Source organism: Tachypleus tridentatus, chromosome 9 (assembly GCF_004210375.1).
Source record: "Tachypleus tridentatus isolate NWPU-2018 chromosome 9, ASM421037v1, whole genome shotgun sequence".
In the NCBI taxonomy this organism is placed as follows: Eukaryota; Metazoa; Arthropoda; class Merostomata; order Xiphosura; family Limulidae; genus Tachypleus; species Tachypleus tridentatus.
Genome location: NC_134833.1, coordinates 154,020,726 through 154,045,613, shown reverse-complemented (window position 1 = coordinate 154,045,613; position 24,888 = coordinate 154,020,726). Strand labels below are relative to the sequence as shown.

The following is a 24,888-nucleotide window of genomic DNA, read 5'->3' as shown; positions in this document are numbered from 1 at the left end:
AACCAATTATAAGGGACAGCATAAAAAAACTGTATATTAGCAGAGATGTTAACTATATCATTTGCACATGATACAAAGTCAACAAATAGGCTTAAAACACAAAATATTGGTTCTTTTTTTTATCATCTAGTATAGGAATGTATGAGTTGTAGTGTCTAGTTGCATCTCAAGGATGGCTGATAAGGAAGTTAAATAGAAGTAAGAAGATCAGGAAAAATAACTGGCCCATTACTGCTGTCGAAACTTTGTATAACAAAGAGCAACTGCCTGTTGTGGAAACACAAGTGTAGAGGATATTGTTTGGAAAGTTTTCTGTCTTTAATCTTCAGGTGGAAGACTTTCAAAAAGATGTTGTACTCTACATTTGCATCTCCACAACAGTCAGTTGCCATCCATTTTACAAAGTTTTACCACAAATACTTTGCCTTATTTCCAAGCACAAAATAAAATTTAATAACAAGTTGAAAATAACATATGAAATTTTTTATTGAATAACAGCTTAAATGTCTTACATAAACTTTTAACTTGTACATCAGCTGTAAAAAAACATTACAAAATCCAACACAGATAACAATCATTGGTCACTTGGAATTTTTTTGGCAGAATTATACAAAGTTTTCCTTTGACTGGTGAAGCAATTAACCAAGAAATTAGCAACAGAAAACTAGTTTTAATTTCCAAAACAGCAACTGGCATTAATTTATTAACGAGTTCAATAAAGTTTGTAACGTTATTAGTTTGTGTTGCTGAACATACACTCTTGCAAATATATAAAAACTTAGATATATAAGAAGGTTTTCTTTACTAAAAAAGAAGTGTAAATCCATGTAGTGATGAACTGGTGTTTTTTTTTTGTACTTTGAGTAACAGTGAATTTTATACAGTAAAACCTGTCTAAGCCAGAAACTGCATAGGATGGAAACCTGTATAAGCTATGGAGGATTAGAACCTGAGTAAGACAGAAAAATGTTTTGAATAAATATTAATTTCTTATTTAATCAATAATTTCTTTAAATATTAATAAATTCTTGGATTGATTGATTTAGTGTTTTATGGCACAAAGCAGCTAGGCTATCTGCACCAAACGTCCAGTAAAAGGTAAAAATAAATTAAATGCAGTAAAATACATAAAAGGCAAATAAAGGTAAAACAAAACATCATTGAAAAACAGAAAATGCATAAAACCAATGTTGACACCTAGTCTACAATGTTAAGAGAGAAAGCAGAGTAAGAGAAGTTGTAAAGTACTTACTCTAGCAAAATGGTAATGATCAGAACCCACCAGGAAGACTAACAGGTAAGTACAAGAACCATCGTCAGTCACCTGAAGTTGGCCTTTCCAGTCCTGGTGTCAAGTTATTTAAAGTTCTGACCATTTTCCACTGTCAAATTGAACTAGAAAAATTGAGACTCTGATAAGGTAACCACAATTAAAAAGGTGTAATGAATAAATATCAAACACTTTAATGAGGTTAAAAATATTAATGGCCATTAAAAAACTAAAAACTTTATCAAGGTGGACAGTGTCACCATCACCAATAACACTGTCCAATGTTACAGACAAACCCTGGGACAGAACATGTTTAAAATAGTGCCATCGTTGAGAGTCGTAACAATGGCAGGAAAGTAAAATGTGGCTTACAGTGATTTGAGTGTTACACAAACTACACACTGGTGCATCAGTTCCAGATAAAAGAAAAAAGATGAGTTAAAAAACTGTGACCAATGTGTAGTCTAGTTAAAACAACTTCCTCCTTCTGAACCTTACGGAAGCTAGACGGCCAAAGTCCAATATAGGGTTTTATTTGAAAAAGTTTGTTGTCACGTTGCTCACTCCAAGTGGACTGCCAGCTGGCACGGAGCCGAGCCTTGAATACAGGACCATAGTCCATGTACAGAATAGGCGCAGTGGTGATAGTGCCAGAGCAGATAGATTTAGCTGACATGCCTACAAGCGCATTCATGCAAATATCAATGTGGCCTGGTATCCAGAAAAACTGGATAGAAGTAAATGTTAATGAGAAATGGGCCAGTCGGTTTTGAATATCAGTGAGAACAGGGTGTGAGCCAACGTGAAGTGATTACAAGGCCAGCAGAGAACTAAGCAAGTCAGTATAAATAATGCAGTCGGAGTACTACTCAGCTTCAATATGATCCAGGGCAAGAGGTATGGTGTACAGTTCAGTAGTGAACACAGAAGCTGTAGAGGGGATTCTGCGTGCAACCACCAAACCGCAACAAACCATGACAGAGACCACAGAGTCACCTGATTTGGAACCATCCATATAAATTGGAATGGAATGATTGTTTAAAAGATGTTCAGTAAAAAAAGAAGGTAACAAATGGGGGCTGTAATAAGCCATGGGAGGATGGGCTGACCAGTGGATTCTGCAATGTTATCCAAGGACAGACCCAATTAATCCAATTGCGCCTGGATGTGAAGGCTAAAAGGAGCAATGGCAGATTGTCTGTTTTGAAAATGTAAGGCCCAATGAAAAAGGAAAACACATCCCCAAGTGGAATGCTTTGGTAAGGAGCGAAGTTTGGAAGAATACAGTAAAGACAGTTGCAAATGGCGAAGGTGCAGAGAATTTTGTGAGATTCCACGTATAAGCCACGTGCAGAAAGCCCCAGTGCAGAGTTGAAGTCCTTGATGATGAATGGGGTCCAGCATCTTTAAGGCCGAGGGTCTAGCAGAGCCATAGACCAGTGATCCATAGTCGAGTTTTGAACAAACATCGATCTGCTCCCCAACTGGTGGTAGAGAGGACACGGAGGATGTTCAGTGCTCTTGTGCATTTAACCCATAGCTGTTTTAAGTGTGGTATAAAGGTCAGCTTATGGTCAAAGATAAGCACCAAGAACTTGGTCTGAGGGACCACTGGCAGCAAAACTTCACTGATACAGAGTTCAGGTGGATACCCCATTGGTGGCAAAAGTGCATGCAAACGGTTTTAGAGAGAGAAAAATTAAAGCCGTTCGCCGTATTCCACTTCAGTACACGATTGAGGGCAGTTTGTAGTTGCCGCTCAATATATCTCATGTTCGACGACTGACACGAGATGTAAAGTCGTCGACATAGAGCCCATTTGCAACTTTATACTGAAAAGTGTGACACTCAAAACACAGCCCTGAGGGACCCCAAGTTCCTATACAAAAGAACGGGAAAGTGTCGAACCCACACGAACTTGAAATCTCCTGTCCATTAAAAAAAAAGCTTTTTAATGCTTTTAATAAACATGGGTAAATGGCCACGTAACCCATATATATGAAGGTCTCACAAAATGTCACATCTCCATGTTGTGTCATAAGCCTTTTCAATGTCAAAGAATATTGAAACAAGATGTTGGTGTTTTAGAAAGGCTTCTCTGATTGATATTTCAAGTTGAATTAGGTGGTCCGTGGTGGAATGCTGTTGTTGGAACCCACATTGGGTGGGCGAGAGGAGGTTGTTTGATTTGAGGAACCAAACAAGATGAGCATTAACCATCCTCTCTAAGGTCTTACATAGACAGCTCGTCAAAGCAATTGGACGGTAGTTTGAAGGAATCGTGGGATCTTTCCCAGGTTTAGAGAAAGGTAAGATAATAGCCTGGTGCTAGGCATCAGGAAAAACATTCTCCTGCCAGATCCGGTTAAAAACAACTGGAAGAATACCAAGAGAAGCAGGAGAGAGATAGCACAGCATGTCATAGTGTACATCATCTGGTCCAACTGATGTACTGCTAGACCGATGAAGGGCCATTTTCAGTTCCACCAGTGTAAAGGGACAATTATAGTAAAAGAGACAGTCAGTTCGAAAGGAAAGAGGTGAACGCTCTGCCCGAGTCTTGATGGCCAAGAAGGTGAAGGAACAAGCAGAAGTGCTAGATACCTGGCAAAAGCTTTCACGTAGAGTATCTGCGATGCACCGGACATCAGCTACCTCTTGGCCATCAGAGAGTAAGATGGAGAGGGGAACAGAATTGTAGTGCCCACTGACCTTTCTAATTCTGTCCCATATCACCTTGGAACTGGTGGTATAAGATATGCTAGTTGTGAACTTAATCCTAGATTCCTTCTGGCTTTGACGTCTTACCCATCTAGCATGTGCACGGGCCTGTTGGAAAGCGATGCAGTTCAAAAGCGTGGGATATCTATGGAAAGTATCCCAGGCCCGTTTTTGAGCCTTCCGTGCAAAGTGGCAAGCAGGATTCCACCACAGAAGAGGATATCATGGAAAATGTGTCGAGGTTTTAGGAATACACTGAGCAGGTACTTGTATAATACAGTCAGTTACTGCTGCCACACAGTCATGTATTGATGACTGATTCATGATGGCAGGATCAAGTTCTGTGAGAGCAGTGAAAGTGGACCAGTCTGCCTGATCCAGCTTCCACAGGGGCACACGGTTAGGGTGGCATCAACCACGGCCAGTCTCTCTCAAAAGTATAGGAAAATGATCACAGCCTAGTGGATTACTAAAATGGGAGAATAATGAAGGGGAGCAAACTGAGAGATCAATAGCAGTAAAAGACTGACTAGGTGCATGAAAACAAGTGGAAGAACCAGTATTGAAAAGAGAAAGATTGTGATCAGAATGCATACGCTCTACAGAGCGACCCCTCCTATTGATAACAGCACTTCCCCAGAGGGGATGATGTTTATTAAAGTCCCCCAGGATTAGAAATGGAGACGGCAACTGTTCAACGAGAGCATCAAGGTCTGATAGATCATATGTCTCTTCAGGGGACAGGTACAGAGAACAAACAGTGATGGTATGACCCAAAGAAACACAGATGGCTACAGCCTCCAAGGGTGTGTTGAGTGACAAAGACAGGGTGGGCACATGCTGATCAACCAATAGTGCCACCCCTCCATGTACTCGTCCACCACACAGCCTGTCATTTCTGTATAGAGAAACTGCTGAATGGTGACTATATCAGCAGGTTTTAGAAATGTTTCTTGTAAGGAAAGACATACAGGATGGTAGGATGGCAGGTGCACGTGGTGATGTAAATGGCCAAACAAGGATATTTGTCAGCAGTGTAACTCCGTCTTTGCGAGTGGAGATGCTCCTCACTGCAGAAACTCCTTGAGTGGAGAGACCAGCGAGAATCTCTGACTCGGGGACGTTCTTCAAATCCCTCTCAACAATAACTCCTCATGATGAATTCAAGGTAGCATGAGGGTAACCCTCAATAGGTACATCCCCAATTGCCTCTGAATTCAAGAGGAGTTCACTGTGTTGGGATGTGGATGTTTCAACCAATATGTCTCAAAGCTTCTTTATTGACTTTGGAGAGCCATTAAGTCCTTCTAGTCCCTTCTGAATAAAAAAAGAAGACATTTGCCCTAAAGGTTTTTCTGAAAGAGAATGTAATATAAGAAAAAGGGGTACAGGTGTTACAGATGTTGAAGATTGCTGCTCAGAGTCTTCAAGATGTGGCCGTTTACCTATTGACTGTTTTTTCACTATTTTATTTAAATTTTTTGTTGGAGGACCCATAGGAAAAAAGGAAAATTTTGGTACCCACTGACCCCACCCACCATGGAGCCCTATGAGGGGATGCACTACAATCTCATGCAAGAACATTGCAGCAACACCAGGGTTTTGTGAGCACTATACCCAAACACCAGCATCAGACACAATGTCCACAACACCTGTTGAGAACTTCCAACACTGGTGCTTGATTGACTCTAGCCCAAGTGGACCAGCCGACTGACCCAAGGGGAGCCACCCAAAAGCCACCCATCTACAGGAATTCAAGGCCAAAGTGGTGTGTTAGGGTTGGACCCCTCAATCACCAGGATCCTCTCCTCCCATTCACAGGTCGCCACGCACGGCAAACATGTGGGTGGATGTTTAGATCCCAGAGGAGGTAAACTGAAAGAACAGAACCTTCCCTGGGAGGTCCCCTCACCACGTACAGGAATTCACACCAAGGGAAAATTCTTGGACTTCTTGTTACAGTAAGTATTAGTTAAATATATTCTGTTCGTTTTTCTGCTGTCATTATTCCAGAGGTCACTATTCAAAAGAATGATTGACTGTACTTATGTTCGTATTTGCTGATGGAAAACTAGAGAAACCATGGGTAAAAGGTAAAAGTGAAAATCCGAGCTTTTTCAAAAATTTAAGTAAGAATCAACTTCCTGTGGATGTGGAAAGCGAATAATAAAGCATAGATAAGAAGTGCTATATTTATGGAAGTTTTGAACAAATTAAACAAGAAAATAGGAATATTCTACTTTTCCGAGATGATGTAACTTGTCACAAAAGTTCAACTTCCAAATGTTCATTTAGTCTACCTCCATGTACAACATCAGTTCTACCAGATAATGGAATTATACAGTGTATAAAATTGAAATACAGAAAACTGATGCTTCAGTATATTATTGCAAGCATGGACGACTGTAAAAGAGCATCTGAAATGACCAGGAAAACTATCGTGTTAGATGCAATTGCATTTTTAAGTCATTCAATCAAATGTGTAAAAGATGAATGCGTAATAAAGTGCTTTCAAAACTGTGGATTTATTCTTGATAATGGTGGAGATTGTGGAGAAGTTGCTTGTTATGATGATTCTAGTGAAATCCAAACTCTGAGAAGATTGATTCAGATGATTCTGTGAATGCGAAAAGTTTTGTGAACGTTAACAAGAATGTTTTGACAGAAACTGATGTAATTGATTTAAAATCTATAATAGAATTGCAAGATGATAACAGTGTAAGAGATTCAGAAGAAGATTCAGAAATGGAAAAGATAGTGGTTTGGTTTGTTTTGAATTTCATGCAAAGCTACTCAAGGGCAAAATGCACTAGCCGTCCCTAATTTAAGATTAGAGGAAAGGTAGCTAGTCATCACAACCAACCACCAACTCTTTTAACAAGGAAAATTGGGATTGACCATCACATTATAACACCCCCACGGGTGAAAGGGCAAGCATGTTTGGTGTGGTGGGGATTCAAACCCGCGACCCTCGGATTACGAGTCGAGCAACTTAACCACCTGGCCATCAGGGCCAAAAAAAAAAGACAATGAGGAAATAGAAATTCCTACTTCATCTCAAGTGTTGAGTTATATTAATGCTATCAAATCATATGCCTAAATGAAGGGGTAAAATGAACTTCATGAAAAGGCTGTAGAATTGGCATTCTCTTTTAACCACATGAGAAAGTCCATTGAAAAAATGAAACAGTTGAAACTGGACACTTTCTTCAAATAAATTTGATTAAGATTTTGTGTACTTGTGTATATTTTGACTGTCTAATTTTGTTCTTATTCTAATAAATATAGCATAAACAGTAAAATAACTTTATTCACAAATGTCTTACTTCCCCTGAGCCAAGCAAGTATAATGTTCCACTGGAAAATTATATTCAATTAAGGAAATGCATGTTCATTGTCTAAGCAAGAAAACCTGCTTAAGCCAGAAATTTTACTTAGTCTCATGCAAATTCACCTGACAGGTGTTACTGTATAATTAAGTTTTACTAATCATAACAACAATGAGATCATTTTTGTGAATTATAACTATATATTTATCTTTTTTACCACAATGATAAGGCCAAACTAGGCCTCCAGGACTAGTTGAACATCATGTGATATTATCAAGTATATCATTAATAGTTGGACATCATTCTAAGTTTAATTTGGTCATTTATTGAGTAATGAATGTAACACTTACATACCATGTCCATGAAAATAATCTACAGTACAGAGATAATGTACTAATACAACACCATGAAAATGTTTCATTTACACCCTGATCTAGATACTTCAGAGCTTTAATAATTTATCAAAATTTTGTTACACAGGATTGTTTATGTTAAAATACACACTAGCTGTTTATTACACTCTCGACTGCAATTCTTACTTCAGAATTTTATCAGTTCTTCTGATAGAAGTTTCTATATCATTGGGTGCATAAAATAAAAAGCTGAAATGCATGAAGAACTCACATTAGATTAAAACTGAAACTGTTTCACTTATCACTCACCTCATCACTGGTTGTATCTTTAACTCCTGTACACTTAGTCACGACAGATTTGTGGCATCTTTTGTGGACTACACAGCTGCAGACTGTAAGATGAATTAAGGACAGTTGAAAAGTGTTAAAAGTCTACATGTGAGTGAATAACACCAAACAAAATATTTCAAACATACTACAAAAATAATATTTGTTCAGTAAGTGGAATCCTTTGCAAATTCCCTTAATTCAACCATGCACAACTAAGCCTTTCACATTGGGATTCATATACGATAAATGAATTCACATGCACATTAGCACACATTAGATATTTACCTATAACTTTTAATGCAGTGTGTGCATATCTTCACAAATGTTGGTAGGTGTTTAGTAAACATTACAAGTGTTTGTACACAAACATTTTTTTTCAAGTATTTTTACAAAAGATTTGTTTGTAATGAAAATACAGTGTGTATCATTACTAGTCCAAGTGCAAAGTGTTTCTCATGTTATGATTAAAATCTATTCTTCATGACAAAAATCCCAACTACCATTTGTTTAATCTCTGAAACCTCCTAAATTCATTTCAAATGCTGGTCTTATTGGTGGAGAGTTGTTGCATAATAATATACAAAGTGGATATTTGGAAGTGGGAGGTGGAAATCTAGAGTCAAGCATTGAAAATTCAAGGTAAGATATACCAGAAAGATGTTCACTTAATATAATTAGAAACCTAATGTAAATAATAAAAGATGATAACAGGTGATTTTTAAAATATCCATGAAATTAAACAAAAAGTAAAAGTCTTATGTACCAGATATTTGGAGTTATGTTGAAATCAACTTTCTTCATGCAATGAAAGCTGCCTGTATTTCTATATAATACATTAAGTAATTAGACCATCAGTACAGAGCTGAGAGATTCACTATTTAATATACTAACTCATACTGAAGATTTATAAATGAAGATATTATATAAGATTTCTCAATAGCAAAACATTACCTTCACACTGATACCCCTGTTTTCCTAGGCCCCTGCAACAAACAATAATAATTATAATTAGACACACACACAAAAATAAATTAAAATCTTAAGATAAATAATTCAACGTTATTACAAACTTTTCTCACACAGTGTTCCAGAACTACATTACAGACACCACTAAACACTTTCTGAGGAACAAAGTGTTTAGAACAGTGGTTCTCAACCTTTTCTGATTTGCAGCACACTACGACAATCTGAAACTTTTACGTGGCACACCTGGAAAGCCTTAACGATTTTTTTAGGTACACGTCATATGGCAAGAATTAAAAGCCTGAGAATGAAAATCACAGCTAAAGCAAGCGATATTAATGTCATCTGCACACTGACAATACTATCCCATGCTTTGGCCGTGAGTGTTGTTTTAAGGCTTTTTAACGATTTTGTGGTATAGCCTACAGCAAGCGACAGGAAGCAATGTTTTAATGCAGACTGTAGGTCGCTTAACATGTTCAAAATTTTAGGGACAATTTTCTTTTTCGATGGACATTCGTTAACAGAAGGAAAACAATCAAGGACTCCTATTCTTCCACACCATCACCTTTTCATCGAGGGCTTTCAGTTTAAATGTTGCATAATAATGCTTTCAGATGGTCCTTGAAGACATAAGTTCAGAGAATTTAATTTGTCAAACAAGTCGGAGAGAAATTGAACCTTCAGCCACCAGATCTCGTCATGAAAGCAAAATTCAAAACCTGCTTCCTCAACCTCCAAGAAAGAAATTACTTCAGTTTTTAGTTGGACAAGATGCTTTAACACCTTTCCTTCTGAAAGCCATTGAACTTCAGTATGATACAGTAGCTTTTTGTAGTCTGAATTCATTGCCTCACAGAGAAGAGAGAAAAGTTTAGATTGAAGTGGTTGAGACTTGTTGAAATTCACCAGTTGAATAACTTGATTCATAACAGACTGCAAATCTTTCAGCAAAGATTTGGAAGCAAGCACCTCTCTGTGAATCATGCAGTGAACAATCCTAATGTTTGGATTTTGTTGGTGCACCAGAGTGATGAATCCTTTCTTTTTTCCTTGCATTTAAGGACATCCATTGGTGCAAATGCTGACAATTATTCCAATGTAATTTGAAGAGCAAAATGTTTTCATTCACTAACTCAAAAATGTCTTGGCCTTTCACTTTACTTTTTAAATGTTTGCAAAATAATTATTTGTTTACGATTTTTCCATATTTTATGAATCAAACAGAAGCCAGAACTTGAGCTTTTCCACTAACGTCAGTAGAATCATCAACTTGAAGAGACCATAGCAGAGACAATTCATCTTCAGGCACTTCGAAGTGTTCGCAAACTTAATCCTTCAAATCCGTAGACAAGTCTACAATTCTGTGCAAAATTGTGTCCTTGGACAGTGGAACTTGCTTAACCTTTTTGGCAGCATCCGTTCCAAGCATAGTTTCAACAATGATTGCTAATGCTGGTGCAATGACTGATTCTGCCTCTGTACGCGCTTTCTTGCATTTTGCCAACAATTGAGTAACCTTATAGCTTGCAATCAATCCTTTTTTGGGCAGCTTCATGTAGTTCACAATCTTCCTCGATTGTTCATGTTGTTGAGCCATAAGATTCTCGAAGTATTCTCAGAGATGCCAACCATTATTATTTGAGTGTAATCATTATGATTTTGGTGTATACATTACAACTATACACTCCCACAGACAAATATTACGACTTGTTGCAACTCCCAAATTATTATATATTATATAGGCCTATACAGTAAAGTGATAAATTGTTCCTCTAGGGCTTGAAAGGGGTGAAAAGAAAATTTCTAGTGAGATACAAATAAATTTTGATAATAAATAAAAGACATGGTCCAAATGGCTACTTGCGATAATCATGTTTGTGCTTGAAATAATAAAATATTTGTCTCCAACATCTACCAATAATTTGAGTGCAGTGCTTCTCCATACTGGATATGTGGGGGAATCCATAGTTACATCAACAGTGCTTGTCAGCCAATCAGGGCTCGCATAGATGGGTATTTCTCATTTTCTAAGCGGCATAGAAACACCAATGCGATCATTCACAAGATGGAAAAAAAGAGGCCTCGTTCACCAGATTGTCTTGTTTCTGGCAAATCTAAAAGTGTGAATCAAAATTTAGGAAAGAGTATAGTGCAAAATATCCGGTCATTGCATCAAAAGTCAGTGACAGTCATGCATTTTGTACAGTTTGTCACATCAATTTTTCTATGGTGCATGGCAGGATAAATGATTGTTCCAGACATACAAAATTGGCATCTCACCAACAAAAGGCTGAGGCAAAGACAAAAACGATGCAGATAATGACATTTATGAGTAAGAATTCAGAATATAAAAAAATCTAAAGAATTTTTTAAAAATTTATTTATTAAATACACAAAACACAGTCATAAATGAGCAATCTATTGCAGTAATAAATAATAATAGTTATAATAATAATAATATAATAATAAACAGCTTAGAGACATTGGTCAGGCCTAGTAGCCGCAAATGATAAAGGGTTCTGTCTACAATCATTACGCTCAGTCATTTGAAATAGTTGGCATCTCTGTATTCTTTTGGTTTAGCCTTTACAGTTGAATATTTTGTTTTCAACTGTCTCTTTAGTTTGATAGGAACAAGTGCCTTGATCGATAAAGCTGCATTGCAGAGTAGGCAGAATGGTAATTGAGAATGTTCCAATTGCAAAGAAATAAAACCGTATTCGATGTATTCGTTTTTGTACTTTCATTTAATTCCTTGCTTTTGATTCAACACATTCTCCTTTGCAGCACCAGACTTACTTAAATATTTTTCCATGGATAAATGATAAAGCTAATTCATACACGATAAACACAAAGTTTTGCAGTTGATATAAAATTCCTACCTACAGCGTAGTAGCTGTAGCTTACCACAGAATGAGAACGTGTTCCAGAAAGCAGTGTGATTGTTTGATGCATCATTTATGACGTACAAAGCATTTGTTGCACCATAATTAAACTAACAGTCGAACCATTGCAGTCGAGAATGAAATTTAAGTATGAACTTCTCAGTGCTAGAGTTCAATGAAACCATTGAATGTCTTGGAAGGTTTCAAACTGTCTCTATAGTAGCTTTTATTAACTGATGTGTTCGACTTGCTTGTAAAATCCCAAGAAAGTTGAATGTGTTTCAAAAACACTGTGGGACACCTGCCAATTTCTTGCGCACACAGATTGAGAATCACTGGTATAGAACTATGTTATAGATGCCATTAAACACTTTCTGAAGAACCAAGTGTTCTAGAACTGCTATGGATGCCACTAAACATGTTCTGAGGAACAAAGTGTTCTAGAACTATGTTATGTACACCATTAAACACTTTCTGAGGAACATAGTTTTGTAGAACTAGGTTATAGACATCAGTAAACATATTTAATATGTTATAAAACTAAGGGTTTTGCTATTAAATACAATCAAGTTCTTTTTGTATTTATGAAAACTTAAGAATATTTATTCAGAAGTTTTTATTTCATAATGCTGAGTTAACCTTGTAATTAATTCATTAAATATTTTAACTTCAATGATATCTTGGAAGAAAAAAGCTCATATGTTATTAATTGTTGCTTGCTTTAAATAATTAATTTTCTTGTATAACACTATCATTACTTACTACTTTCTAGGTAGTTACAGGAAGATCAGAAAATCACTGGAAACAAGACAAATTATAAAAACACTGAGGAAAACTGAACTGTATTATCACTGCTCGAATCAAATAGCCTTAACAGGTTCCCCAACAGGTTGTCTGATGAATTACTGACCATGCATTGTTATGGTTTAAACTTTTATTTATTTATTTTTATTAATATGTGATAAATCTTGCTCTTCTGATGCAAATGATTTGATTATTGAAAAAACGTAATATCATGTTTTAATGACAAGTTCATGTTCTAGATATAGAACATTATTTTACAAAGTTTTAAACCTTTGGTTTACATGATGAAATACCAGTAAAATGTTTAATGCTGGTTAGGTTTAATTTTGATAAAATTATAAAACAATGATAAAAGGTAACATTTGCAGGTGAATAGTTTTCCATCATGTAATCCCAGTATCACCAATTTTGACAACAGAAAAACTGTAAACTGTCTATATCAATACTTGGGACCTGCACCGAATATATCTCTGTACCAAATCTCATGCAAGTTTGGATGACATACACATGAACACCTCATAAACTGTACTTTCCTCAAAAATTGAGTACAAAACAAAATTTCCAAAATTGTAAATATCTGTTTGAAACTTCCAAAGAATATATTTATACCAAATTCTATGCATATTGGTTGAAATAAGGCTAAGTTACTGACAAAAACTCCTAAAATTATGGGTTTATATGACCATTCCACTGCCCGAAAAAAAATGACAAAAAATTAAAATATCCCATATTTTTGTATGTATGTTTACGAAACCTGTAAAATATTATATTTGTACTAAATCTCACGTAAACTGGCTGAAATATGGTAAAGTAATTGCCAGAAAAACCTTAAAAATTATTCTTTTTGTGGCATCTTGACCCATCTATTATTATTATTATTATTATTATTATTATTATGAGAAACTTCACCAATTTGTGTGAGATCAGTAGGAAATAATGTGTATACAAAATTCCATATAAAGTGGTAAAACTAAGGCTGAACAATTTACCAAAAAAACCCCAAAATTATTCTTTTTTGGTTATCTTTGACTCCCCTGAGAAAATTAGAAGGACTCAATGTTGATGTGTTATGCACATAAAACTATATATACATGTTTCAACTTTCATCTTGATCACAGAGGAGCCACAAATTTATACTTTTTTGGATAATTTGACCTTTCACCACAACGAAAAATATGAAAATGTACACATTACTCCTATATATAAAACTACCAAGTGTCAATTCACGAAGAAATGACACTCAAGTGAAAAGTGTCTGAAAGAAGAAAAATTCGGAAAATTACAACACAGTCCGTGTCTCTGCAGAGATACAGATATAATAAACATAACAAATGAAACTTTTAAAAGAATCAGAATTTCATAGCAAGCTGTTTAAATTACAACACAGTCCGTGTCTCTGCAGAGACATAGATATAATAAACATAACAAATGAAACTTTTAAAACAATCAGAATTTCATAGCAAGCTGTTTAAATTACAACACAGTCCGTGTCTCTGCAGAGACATAGATATAATAAACATAACAAATGAAACTTTTAAAACAATCAGAATTTCATAGCAAGCTGTTTAAATTACAACACAGTCCGTGTCTCTGCAGAGACATAGATATAATAAACATAACAAATGAAACTTTTAAAACAATCAGAATTTCATAGCAAGCTGTTTAAATTACAACACAGTCCGTGTCTCTGCAGAGACATAGATATAATAAACATAACAAATGAAACTTTTAAAACAATCAGAATTTCATAGCAAGCTGTTTAAATTACAACACAGTCCGTGTCTCTGCAGAGACATAGATATAATAAACATAACAAATGAAACTTTTAAAAGAATCAGAATTTCATAGCAAGCTGTTTAAATTACAACACAGTCCGTGTCTCTGCAGAGACATAGATATAATAAACATAACAAATGAAACTTTTAAAACAATCAGAATTTCATAGCAAGCTGTTTAAATTACAACACAGTCCGTGTCTCTGCAGAGACATAGATATAATAAACATAACAAATGAAACTTTTAAAAGAATCAGAATTTCATAGCAAGCTGTTTAAATTACAACACAGTCCGTGTCTCTGCAGAGACATAGATATAATAAACATAACAAATGAAACTTTTAAAACAATCAGAATTTCATAGCAAGCTGTTTAAATTACAACACAGTTCGTGTCTCTGCAGAGACATAGATATAATAAACATAACAAATGAAACTTTTAAAAGAATCAGAATTTCATAGCAAGCTGTTTAAATTACAACACAGTCCGTGTCTCTGCAGAGACATAGATATAATAAACATAACAAATGAAACTTTTAAAACAATCAGAATTTCATAGCAAGCTGTTTAAATTACAACACAGTCCGTGTCTCTGCAGAGACATAGATATAATAAACATAACAAATGAAACTTTTAAAACAATCAGAATTTCATAGCAAGCTGTTTAAATTACAACACAGTCCGTGTCTCTGCAGAGACATAGATATAATAAACATAACAAATGAAACTTTTAAAACAATCAGAATTTCATAGCAAGCTGTTTAAATTACAACACAGTCCGTGTCTCTGCAGAGACATAGATATAATAAACATAAGAAATGAAACTTTTAAAAGAATCAGAATTTCATAGCAAGCTGTTTATAAATTTTTTTATATTAATTTCAAATCATTTTACTTGCCCAAACTGTAAATATCATTATAGAAAGAAATAATTTAAAGTTTTTATTTTTGGAATAATAGTGATAAATATTTTAAAATACAACAATGTAAATACAAACATTTTTACACGTTTTTATATATCCAAATGAAACTGAAATGCAAAAAAGATAAAATATTACAATGCTTACTGTACACATATTAATATAACATGCTGCCTTCCAATCTACAATATACATACAGAATTGTAACTCTCTCACAAACACACACACACAAACTGTTATAACCACAAACCTACCATATAAAGTTTCTACAATGAGAACAAAACGTTGGTTGTCTAAAGAAGGTAGCCACAAAACTGTGGCCACTGACGTGATGCTCATGTTGACTCATTGTGTAACTTCAGCAATTATTCCTCGACTTTATCTAGCACCTTTAAGAACCTGAAACCATTACATAAGATATCAGTTGTTTCTATGCTATTACAGTGAGCATACAACATTATCTTAATAAACATCAACAAATTGCACATCTTTAATTAACTTGAGACTATTCTTAACACACTGAGGGAACTACTGAACAGAAGACAGGCATTTTTCACATTTATAACAGGCTGAGAGTTCAGGGGTATTTCATCTCAAACCTCAGACTTCTTAACCTGCAGCCTGGAATACTAGCCACAAGGTCATGTTCAGCTAATACTTAAGAGATGGTAATAATGCTTTCACCAAAAATATTACATCAAATTATTTGACAGTTATACTGAGTTTCTTTTGTACATCAACATATGGTATGAAGAAGCAGAAATTCCAAACAGACTGCTAGCTCCTGCAAGACATTCGAGCCAAGTAAGAGCAGCATTGGCATTTTGTACTGGATTCCTTATTTAGAATTATCCAAAAGTGGAATTTCCAGTTACAAAACATTGTTTTGAACTGTGATTTTATTAACAATTCAAAATGATATAAAAATGTTTTGAGATGAAGTGTTAAAATAGGCATTATGATTAGTATAGTTTGGAAAAGTTCAGGACAAAGATGACTAGTGAGATACCAGAAACCAAATTTTAATTTTTAAGACCTTTGTTGAAAGCAATACAAGGTATGAAGTATGTTACTTAGCTAGAAATCTCTCTCTAGGCTTAAAAAGTAATAAAAATATGTAGGAAATGTATTTAAATAATGAAAGGACTACAGCAATTCACTTGGGATACAGAGATAAATGTAGACATAATGATAGAAAACAGGTGATTATATAAACATATGTCTTCAGAAATGTTTGTCTGTGTGAACTATAGATAAATGAATTTTGTAGTTGTTTCAGAATTTTCATGCAGAACTACACATAGGGTTATCTATGCATAGCCCTCTCTATTTTTAAAATTACAGATCAGATAAACAACAACAGCACCAAGTACCACCTCGTGTCTGACCAAGTAGTGGTACATGTTCAGCAGCACCAACTACCACCTCGTGTCTGACCAAGTAGTGGTACATGTTCAGCAGCACCAACTACCACCTCGTGTCTGACCAAGTAGTGGTACATGTTCAGCAGCACTAACTACCACCTCGTGTCTGACCAAGTAGTGGTACATGTTCAGCAGCACCAAACCACCTCGTGTCTGACCAAGTAGTGGTACATGTTCAGCAGCACCAAGTACCACCTCGTGTCTGACCAAGTAGTGGTACATGTTCAGCAGCACCAAGTACCACCTCGTGTCTGACCAAGTAGTGGTACATGTTCAGCAGCACCAAGTACCACCTCGTGTCTGACCAAGTAGTGGTACATGTTCAGCAGCACCAAGTACCACCTCGTGTCTGACCAAGTAGTGGTACATGTTCATCTTACTTATGGTGCACCAATGGACAGAAACGAAATCCTGAGATACAGTCCAAAAATGATAATCATTAGACTAAATACAACCTGGTTGGTTATTTATCCATGCTACAGAAATTCTTAAAAGAACATCTGGAGTACTGTGTCCAATACTGATCCCCTCTACCTGATGGTAGAATTTAAAAGTCAACACATTATAATTTTAGTGTGCTATTTAGGAGTAATGGTGTGACCACTATAAAAGTAAAGATCAAATAATAGCCTTCTGTTATTTCTTTCTTTTTTTTGTTAAGGGACATTTCAAACTGAGAACTTTATATATACAGGATAATGGACTATGGAAGGATCTACCTAAACACCAAGTTAAAAATGAAATATCGCAGAATTTCACTAAAGTAACTTAGCATCATCAGAAACTCTGATTACCAGTAATTAACTCAGTTATGCATAGCTAATTTAACATGTTGTTCTGACTAACAGTACACCAAGTTAATTCAATAAAAAAGAATGTTGATTAGAATCAATTGTTTCATCATTTGGGTACCCATGTTGTTAATATTTACAGCACTGATTCCAATCATGTGTTCAGCCAACTCGGTTACTCCTAAACCACAGAACTAAGTTAACACTGTAAAATAGTCACATGAATGTATAATATACAGTAAAAAAAATTATTAAATCATAAAAGTGAGAGTTGATTACAGAGAAATTGTCAAGTTTTAATGGCAGCTATAACAAGGGAATCTATCAGAACACTTTCTCATATAAAACTGTCAATAAATTTAAGGTTCTATCTATTGCTACAATAGAAATGTAATAAAACATCCACAATTTGCTTTGTATACTTAGAAACAACAATAAGGTAACAGATCCTTTCTCATACTCTTTATAGATTGTATTTTTAAACCTATACTGTGAATGATAATGCATACCTACTAGAAACACAGAGTTTCAATGGTATATGTTATTAATTCTTTGTTGTTTTTTTAAAGGCATAAATAAGAATTGTTTCCTGTTTTAATTCATTTTCAGTATCTTTAAATATGATTTTTGAAATAAAACGGTCAAAAAGCTAAGTCTTAAATTTTACTCTTATAAAACTAGAAAAGAGCATTTAAAAGTGCAGTCACCATGAGAACAATCATACCCTCAGCATAGTCCCCAATTCCCATTTTAACATTCTGCGTATGTTTAAATTTTGATGATAAAACAGTTTCAACATTATCAATCAGCAGTTTATCTTGTGTCCTTCTGTACTTCTTACTTTCTTTTTTAATACAAGCATAAGCCTTCCTATAGATCTGTATATAACCTAAACTATCTTTCAATTTAAACTAAATTGTATTCACTCCTGATTTTATCTTTTAAACAGGTTTTCTCTATTTGGATTTTCAAAAAGTATTTGACAAAGTGCCACATAAAAGGCTTGTAAACAAAATTATCTAAAGGTGTGGAGGGTAAGTGAGCAAACTGAATAAAAGAATAGCTGGATAGAATAAAACAATATAGTTCAGTCAAAATGGATTAATGTCACAAGTGGGGCACCTCATGGCATAGATTTACAACCATTGCTGTTTCTTTGATTTATATCAATGACATAAATAAAATAATGGTTAATAGATTAGTAAAACCTGCAGATATTAAGATCTTGGGATTTGATGCTGATTTTGCTCATTTAGTGAGTTGCACAAATAAATGGCAGATGAGTTTTAATTACAACATATGCAAGATACTGCAAGTGGGTTATCATGATTTAAGTTATAACTTGGATGGGAATAACCTTAAGAGTGTCACTAAAGAAAGAGATATTGGTGTAATATCTGATCAGTCATTAAAGGCATACAATCTGTGTGCTGTTGCTAGTGATAAGGCAAATAGAATTTTAGGTTATATCTACAAAAATACTAAATACAAGTCTAAAGAGGTTATAATTTTCCTTCTATAGGTCACTGGGTTAGGCTACATTTGGAGTATTGTGTTCATTCTTAGACTCCTTGTCTTAGAAAAGACATTGAATTGTTGGAAAAGGTCTATAAAAGGGTTACTACAATGGTGCTTTGGATAGCAGGGTTGTCATATGAGGAGAGACTAAGATCCCCGAAATTATTTTCTCCAGGAAAAAAGAAAAGTTAAGAGGGGATCTGATTAAGATTGTAAAGGAAATTGGTAATATTGATACATTATCTTTTATCAGATTTAGTGGTGAGTAATAGGACTAGCAAATACAAATACAAATTTTGGCAAGGAAGGCATCATTTTCAGCTAAGACAGTTTTATTTTTCTAACAGGGTGGTTAACCTCTGGAATGATTTGCCTTTGGATTTAGGTGAGTTTAAGAGAATGATTGATACTTGAAAAAATTATAAGGATTGGCTTTAACATTTAAAAAAATAAATAGTTTTAGTTTTGTGAATGGAATACCCAAACTAGACCAATCAGTCCCTTCTTGTCCCTAAACATTGTGTTATCCTTTTCCTGTCCTGAATTTGAAACAATTTTATTTGACATTTTTTTCCCATGTGATCTTTTAAACAATTATTCCAATTCACTAATGGTTAATCTAGGTTCACAACCTCAAATATGGCTTCCTGAAAATTAGGGATCCTCACTAGTTTTCAAAATTGGGGAATGAAATACACTTGGGTGTCAATTTATGAGGACAGTTTTGAAATCTAAGGGGGATTATTTATAATATTACAAAACTAGTTATCCCCACTGTTGCTTTCTGTAATAATTATAGCCTGCTTTTAAATCAGTTCAATACGTAAATGTGCATGTGTACTGATGTTTGCAATTATACATGTGTGTAGAAAAGAAACAAACTATGGCATTATGATATACTTTGATGAATTCTCACTTCAAAAATGGTAAAAGTAATAAATGTTTTACTATTTTAAAACAATTATTTCTGTGATCATCTTGAAATAATTATAAATCAGAGTAGATATTATTTAGTACTGACAATGAAGCTGACTTCTGATTACTGTTCATCTTCAAAGGTGTAACAAGTAATAGTTCATGCTCAATTAGCAATCAACTTAAAGACAAATTGCTTGATAATCTGATAAAAATTGTTTTGGTTTTAGATGCAAGCCATTCAGATGTGAAGGCCAGACTAATTGAAAATCACAAATTAACAAGTCACCTGTTTAACAGACCACCTAAAAATCAATGAGTACTTTCCTATTTCACTGACAGTTTTGTGAAGAAAGCCTATTCAGACATAAAAACATGTAACATCCATGGGATCATTTAACTGTTTACATGGATCAAACCACTCTGTAATTTATAATACATAAATGATCTAAACTTAATTAACACTGGTATTTACTCTGAAGTCAGTAAAAGCACAAGAACAAAGAAATTAATGGATTTGTTTACTTTTACCATGTGTGTGAACTAACATTTCTCTGTGTGTGAACTACTCAGAGTTCCACATTATGGAGAATCCTGTAAAACTGCTTTTATCGAATACTCATGCAGTAAAACATCGAAGCTAATTACACAACTTTCCTCAAATGTTTCCCTATTTCTTATATTTTACTTGATGTTCAAAAAGAAATCTAAAATGTCATCTGTACTGGTTGTCTCTTTGAGCATTTGATTTCAAAAATCATTTATTTGACTATACAAACCCAGTCATCGTATAAAATTAAAGTCTTCCATAATTAGTGTATCAACACTGATCTCAGTGACTATTTTTATAACCACATGGTCCATATGATAAGCTCCAATTAATAGCTTGCTACCCTTGAAATACCTGACTGTAAAAAATATAGATTCAACTGTTTGCCTCCCACCTGTCTTCAGGTTGATAGAAATTTTGTTGTTGTTTTTTTTTATCTCGCAAGTCCCACAGAGGCTAGACACAATGCATCCCTACCCATAAAATTAAGACAAAGGCTACAGTTCATCCCTCATCTACACAGCTACTTCATAACCCCTCTTTAAAATTTATAGCTCTGAATTTCAAAATTATCAACATTCTCCAAATCTAGCCAAATTTCAAAACATATAATTATAATTATCTTATTTTTCAAACAAAACTAAGCTTATTTTTAATTCTACCTCATTTATCTTTAAATCTTGTAGACTTAACTTTGAGACAGTTTTTTTTTTAACTTGTCATGCAAGTTTCTTAATTTCAGGTTACAGCCATGTGTTTCTTCAAATTACCCAGTATTAAATGATAAAACCTCACCCTGAGAAGATCACACGGTAGCTGCCTCAGCTTACATGATTGGTTACATTTGACTATCAAACCATTTTTGCTTCAAAGGACCATATATAGATCATTATAATTATTATTCAAAATAATAAGCATCAATATGTATTTAAAAACAGCTGGTATGAGTTGAGAAAATTCTAGGTTGAGGAGCGAACAACATCATCAGGTTCACAACTGAAGAAGGTCGAAACGTTGTTTGCTCTTCTACCTAGAATTTTCTCAACCCATACCAGCCATTTTTAAATATATATATTTCTCTATAAGTGGGTTTTCTTGTCATCAAGGATTAATAATCATCAATAATATCAGCAATAAAATTTAACTCATTATTAAATCTAAAAATATTAAATAATAAAAATGAATAAATAGCACACTATTCTTCAATTATTACATGTAATCAAGCACAAATAATTAACACACTTCTCACACTACACATAAATCTATCAAACACACTTGTTGCTCTGGGCATACCCTTTGTAATCTTTCATTTAAGCCTTGGATCCTAAGGAACACTCCTAAAAGGGACACACATCTATTCCTATTCCTATTCCAAAACCTCATGAGGATATTTATTAATCAGCTTTTCTAATATCATTTGATCCTACATGCACGACAAAAAGACAATTTTGGTACAAACAACCAAACTCGCATCACGTTCTATAATATCCTGTACTTGAGCACCAAGCAGCAAATTCTGTTCCAGAGTGCTTCTGTGCTCCCAACTACAAGTAATTTTATTAGTACACCTAACAAAATTTGCTCATTAGGTAACCCTCTTGGTCAACTCATTTTCCATTGCCAGTGGTCAAATCTATTTGAGACTGGTACCTAAATGCTAACAAATTACAGTTGTTTTCATAGATGCAACTCTTCAACTACCTTACAATCTTGTAAATGCATCAGCACTCTCATTCATACCCTCCATAAAAGCAGTCTCTAGTTCTACTCTATTCCTGCCCAGTTCCTTCAGTTTATTCTCCTAATATACTATTTTCTCCTTTAATACTAATTGCAAAATGTTCTCAAAAGATATTTCCAACTGACTGCCATATGTTACTGCTTCATTATAGTCATGAAGTTGGATGGTACAGATAATACAACAAAAACAAAGCATAATCAAATTAACTTTGTGGTAACTCAATAACATTTTTGCTATTTCACTCCTTTTAACTTTGTTTTATTGCAGAGTTAGCTTGGCTCAAAATTTAGGTTCTTGTTTTCTTTAAATTTATTTTTGTTATATATCTAGTCCATTTCATTTTCTAAATGTATCATTTAAAAAAAAATCAAACAATATATTTCAATACAGGCATAGAAGAAACTATTAGTGTTAACAGTAAAATATAATTCAAATTCTACTTTTAGATCAAGTAAGCAAAGAACACTATGTTGTCTGTAAGTACAGCATCAAAAGCAGATTTAGTCATGATTTTGGATTTATCACTTCCTGACATACCCTGATGATGAGAAACCCATTTGAAGTAAAAATGTATCTCATCTGGCTGGTATGGATATTAAAATGTTTATTTCAATAAAATAGAGACACATTTTCTGACATAGCACAAAAATAAATACTAACAAATAAGAAAAATATATGATCACCTAAACCAGAACAAAAACAAATTAATATAGGTTATTATTTTATGTGTTAATATACACATTTGGCACATTTTCACGATCACATTGAATTAATATCGCCATTAATTATGGTTAAGAATCAGAAATAATGTTTATGTAATAAACAGTAAAACAAACAAACAGTATTTACGACTTGTAATATAAACAACGTTTGGGCCAATACTATGCCATTACAATCCCAACCGACCTGACAAACTTTAAAACTGGACGAAACACCTCGTCAGCAATAGAATAGCGGATGTGGTATACGTACTAATTTAGTGTACGTTCAGACATTATGATTATAATTTATGTTCTTCTTTGCTTTTTCTCCGAATTAAAATTCATTTCTTGAACTTAAATAAATCTGTACAACAAAACCTGATAAATGGACATTAAAAATAATAATAAGTATTTAATTACAAATTTACAAACAATGAACTTACAAATTACAGACGATGAATGCAATTATATAAACTAGCCGCTAGGGACAATTCTAATTTCTAAATCGCCATTTTCTCTTTCACTCTTTTTTTAAAATCATTACATCGAGAAAAAGTAAAACTTAATTTACTTTTAACTAAACAGTTTTAAAAGAAGATTGTTCAATAAGCTTTTGAAAACATACAACTTTCAAATATAACAATAATTTGTAACAGTTGTTAAATTTAATAGTACTACTACTAATATAAATTGGAACGATCTTACCTAAATCCTGCTGCTGTTATCAATATCCGGATCAAAGTACACCTAAACTATTTCGAAAAAGTCATGCTGTGCGTAACAATCCTGAAAATACACAAAACTACTACTATCAATTCAAAACGCCTTATTACAGAAATTTCGAACACTGTTCCTGTGTTATTACTTTTAAAATTTATTCTGTTAAATTTTATATCTAAATATGGAAAAATTTAATTTAAAACAAATTGGAAAAATTACGAAAATTGTTAAATCGTGCTTACTAAATTGAGTTGTTTATCACAATAGTCTATTTAATTTTATTTTGCATTAATAGAAAAGGATTTCAATAAAAATGTGACATGTATTTAAAAAAATAAAACAACACAATTTCAATAGGTTTAAAAAGTGGCTTGCGAAGAAAAATGTGAATTAAAGTATAAATAAAACTTCTCGGTACTAATTGCAACGCCCTCAGTGGCATAGCAGTATGTCTGCGGACCGCTAAAAACCGGATTTCGATACGTATAGCAAGCAGTATACAGATAGCCAATTGTGATCTTTGTGCTTAATTACAAACAAATTACAACCGTAATTTTGTTTGCGTGAAACTTCAATCTTTATTTTAATTTAAAACAGTTTCCATTGTTGTAAATTACAGTTACAATGTCTTAGTGTAAATGATTTGCAGAGATTGTGACATTAAGATTGACAAGTTCACGAGAGTTAAGAATCGAGAAATTTTACGTACTACGTAGCAACAAGAGTAGATATAATTACAAGTATGAATAGTTAGTAATAACAAACTGAAGATTCACGAATAATAATTATTGTGTCTATTCAGTTATTTGGTGAGTTAACAACGCTTAATAATCATTTGAAGCTAAATAAATTACGTACATGTAACATTAGTCTTGAACTTCTGTTAAATATTATATTTGAAGTTAGGTCTACAATAGATGCAGATTTGATGTGAAAATGTATTTGTAAGATTAGATATACAAACGAACGTAACTATAAAAAGTTTTAATTGAAGAAATAGAATATTTTTATCATTTTATAGATTAAATTTAAAACTATTCTTCCTAAATTCTTCAAAATAACCTCTTATTGTTGTCAAAATTGGATTATTTTATAAAAAATAAAATAGAACTTAAATAAATTTCAACATTTTCACCAGAGCAGGAAGTAAAATCGAAACGTTTCTGGAGTTGATGG

General features: G+C 33.9%; 1 protein-coding gene across 6 annotated transcripts in view; it reads right to left on the bottom strand.

The window, feature by feature from the left end:
- The window catches only part of LOC143226699 (calcium-independent protein kinase C-like), a 29,809-nt gene extending 5,978 nt beyond the window's left edge, over positions 1–23,831 (bottom strand). For 2 of the 6 annotated variants that reach the window (XM_076458029.1, XM_076458032.1), the window contains exons 1-4: positions 23,698–23,831; positions 15,607–15,751; positions 8,955–8,986; positions 7,983–8,065 (exon numbers count right to left, since the gene is read on the bottom strand). In XM_076458029.1, coding sequence (XP_076314144.1) covers positions 7,983–8,065; positions 8,955–8,986; positions 15,607–15,701 — 210 coding nt within the window. In that variant the 5' untranslated portion in view covers positions 15,702–15,751; positions 23,698–23,831. Of the gene's footprint in view, positions 1–7,982; positions 8,066–8,954; positions 8,987–15,606; positions 15,752–23,197; positions 23,324–23,435; positions 23,572–23,697 lie in introns of those variants that run through there. The other 4 variants (XM_076458030.1, XM_076458033.1, XM_076458031.1 and 1 more) reach the window with 2 other exon arrangements.
- Positions 23,832–24,888: the final 1,057 nt, after the last annotated feature.